Genomic DNA, 3,194 nt, shown 5'->3' with positions numbered 1-3,194 from the left:
AAATAATAGAAAATACTATAAATAATAAAAAAGAGACCTTAAACAACCAGAAAAAAAAACTTACTTTTATATAGATAATGAAAAAAAGTATTACAAGAAATATGCTCCAGCTACAAATTCTTCCAGATGACATAGGTAAAAGGGCTGATTAGTAAGTAATCAGGAAATTATGGATAAATGATCCAAAAGTATGGGAAAAGTGATTTTCCGGGGTTGGTAGGATGAACACGAAAGAACAATTTTCTGCTATTAGGGTAAGCTCAGAGCAGCTAAAATATCAGTAGGGTTGAAGTAGCAATGAATTCTGCCACAAGTGATGCAGCAAACTGGAAGTGTGCAATTGCATGATCTCTCAGGCTTCTGAATCTGGTAGAAGTTTCCCCATCACCTGTCACCAAAGCGTTTTACATTTTGGACATGTTTGACTGGTGTGAGAGAAATTCACCTAAACCCTTTTTAATTTTGTCTGATCTGACATCTCTTTGAAAAAATAGTAGCACCGCAGGGTCTGTTTCCCAAACAGTGTAAAAGCAATACTCAAGACACTGATATTTCTGATTATTTATTATGGCACTTTAAAGCATATAAACTCCATTTGTAGGTGTTTCAAGCCAGTTTAAAAATAAAATAAAATAAAATGAGGCTTTAAGTTTTAGGCAGTATTTCAGTAATTTTGGTTAAGAATTTTTAGAATGTTATTGCACAAGAAATAAGAATTTTGCTAGGAAAACAGTCTTCTCAAAATAAGGCTTTCTTTCAGCAAAGCATGTATGTATTTGCTTAAGTTTATCATGTCCGTTGGCTCATTAGCATATTTTTCAAATAAGAAAGTTGTGGATTTGAAATAGGAAAAAACAACCTAACTCCTGGAAATACATTCCTCTACTTAAACACCAACAAAGCCTATCTCTTATTTATACCTGCCCAATTCTGTTTACTTTGTAACATGCAAGTTAGAAACGACTCTAGAGCCTGAACCACGAATGTCAGATTTTACTACCCTAGCAACTAAGAATGCTGGTCAAAATTCGACTTGCTGTTAACTGTTTCTTGCCATATATTTCTTTATTTTGTAGTAGAGCCTAAAATCAAACTGAGTTTTCATAAAACCTCACTTTAGAATTCCACTATAGTAACAACATTTCCACTTCGTATATTTGACAATTTTATTTAATAGCCTCATAAGTTCAGAATAGTTACATATAGTTACATCATGGCTTTTAAAAAGGATTGCACTCAGCTACTCAGTCCATTGAAATACTAGAAAACAGGGAAAAGGAAAATATGGAGTGTAGAGGAACTCTGTCCACTGAACTGAGCTGGTTTGTAGCAAGTTCCTACTGAACAAGGTGACATCTTCACGCTTTCTGGTAGACTCTAACACACTTGACACCATTCATGTCACATTCCTAGAAGATAAAGAGATGGATTTGTTAATTTGCCACGGCGCAGACTGAAAGGAAAAGATCTTTTAGAGTTACTTTTCAGGCTACCAGTCAGCAGCACTCAAGGATCTGAAAGTGGGACTGGACTCACCACCACCAACTGCCCATCCACTAGTTTCCGTGTTATTATGGTCTTCTTGCCATCCCACTCCTGTTCCTGAATCAATGACCCATCATCTTTTAAGCTGACAAGGGTCTGAAAGAAGAACCCAAACGTTAGTATTTTACCCACCAACGTTTGATGGAGACTAAGGCTTTCCAACAACTTATTCCAAAGGAGAAATACCCACCCCAGCTCCCTCTCTCCAGATTTCACCACTGAATTCTACAAAGATAGGATATTATCTTAAATGTTTTATTGATCCTCTTCCTACAATACCTCACTGCTTGTTCCCCCACTGCTCTGACACATTCCTGCATCAGGCAGACCTCTGGCGGCATGCACAATTTCAATTAGCAAGAGCCAACGATGTTCTCCCTTCATCTCTTTGTACAGGGGCTTTGAGCCTTTGTGTAACGTTTATCTGATCTTGCAGTAATGGATGAATTGCCAGCGTGGGGCTGGAAGTGGAGAGGAATGGTACGGAGAGCACTCACACGTGGAAATGGGAGAGACAAATTTAAGGGCTTCTTTGTGTTTAATCTCTTTTTGGATTAGTATTCTCCCTACTCCATACAGGAACAAGCTCTTGGCCTTCTAAAACTGGAGATTAGGGACTCTGAATTCACATGTATGCCTTGTGTGCCTGCTAGCCGAGCTCTCTTGTTATGCAAATATGAGACTGAGCGGAAAGGTTAACCCTAGGGCTGAATTGCCTCTGATTAAACATCAATGGGTTTTTTTCCATGAGCTTCAAATGAAGTGGCATTCGGCTTTAATGGGGATTTAGAGGTCTGTTAGTTTTACTAACACAGTGCTTCTGCTACAAACTGAGAACAATAAAATACACAAGACATTATTGGTTTCATCGGTTTCAGCATTTTCCCTCTTTGGAAGTTGCTTAATCCACGAAAAAAAAAAAAGAAAAAGAAAAAAGAAAAAAAAGGAATTTATTTCAATGAGACTTACAGAGACAGTTGTTCAACAAATAAAGCACAGTTACTGTAGATGTCAAAACTGATTTTTAAATAGCATCTCCATCTGTAAAAAACCCAAAGAGTTGTGGTTTTTTTCAATAGAAAGTCTAGTGTACTGACCTGAGTTTTCCTGCCATCTAATGTATTTTCCTCAAATTTCTCACCAAGCTTGAAGCTGAACTGTGAAGTTTTGAAGGTGCTTTCTGTTTTTACGGTGATTGTGTCCCCATCCTTAATAATGTAAACATCTGGTTTGGCCATGCTTCCCATTTTTCTCATGGCCATACCCACACCTGCAAGGTGAGAAGCAGAGTGTCACAAAATCGGTTAAGCCCTAAGGGCCACACAAGAGTTCAAATATCTAATTCCCATTTAATTAGGCACTTAAGTACACTGGAGAATCAAAGCTCAAGAGCCACTAAGAAAGAGGATGTTTTAAATTATCCACTGATGAGGAAGGAAAAAAGCTTACTTGCAGGTTTATTCTTTTGCTTCCTCAGAGAGCTACAGTTAAATCTATTTTGGCCTCTGGAGGACTCGCAGTTGTCCCAAAACTCAGTGTTGAATTTTTACAAACAGAAACAAACAATAAACAGTAAAATAAACACAAAAATCTTGAACAAGAATTATTCCCTTCAAATTCTGAAGACTTTAAAAATTCTACAGATTATT

At 37.3% G+C, this 3,194-nt stretch overlaps 1 protein-coding gene across 1 annotated transcript; it reads right to left on the bottom strand.

Annotated features, from left to right (window-relative positions):
- Positions 1–1,152: 1,152 nt before the first annotated feature.
- Positions 1,153–2,809, bottom strand: LOC104269394 (fatty acid-binding protein, epidermal-like). The gene is made up of 3 exons (XM_009877901.1): positions 2,643–2,809; positions 1,537–1,641; positions 1,153–1,409 (listed from the first exon to the last, which is right to left on the bottom strand). The coding sequence occupies exons 1-3, from the start codon at positions 2,805–2,807 to the stop codon at positions 1,359–1,361; spliced, it is 321 nt and encodes a 106-aa protein (XP_009876203.1). The 5' UTR covers positions 2,808–2,809; the 3' UTR covers positions 1,153–1,358.
- Between the last annotated feature and the right edge of the window lie 385 nt (positions 2,810–3,194).

The sequence above is a fragment of the Apaloderma vittatum genome, unplaced genomic scaffold (genome assembly GCF_000703405.1).
Source record: "Apaloderma vittatum isolate BGI_N311 unplaced genomic scaffold, ASM70340v1 scaffold44781, whole genome shotgun sequence".
Classification (NCBI taxonomy): Eukaryota; Metazoa; Chordata; class Aves; order Trogoniformes; family Trogonidae; genus Apaloderma; species Apaloderma vittatum.
This window is presented reverse-complemented; position numbering and strand designations above follow the sequence as displayed.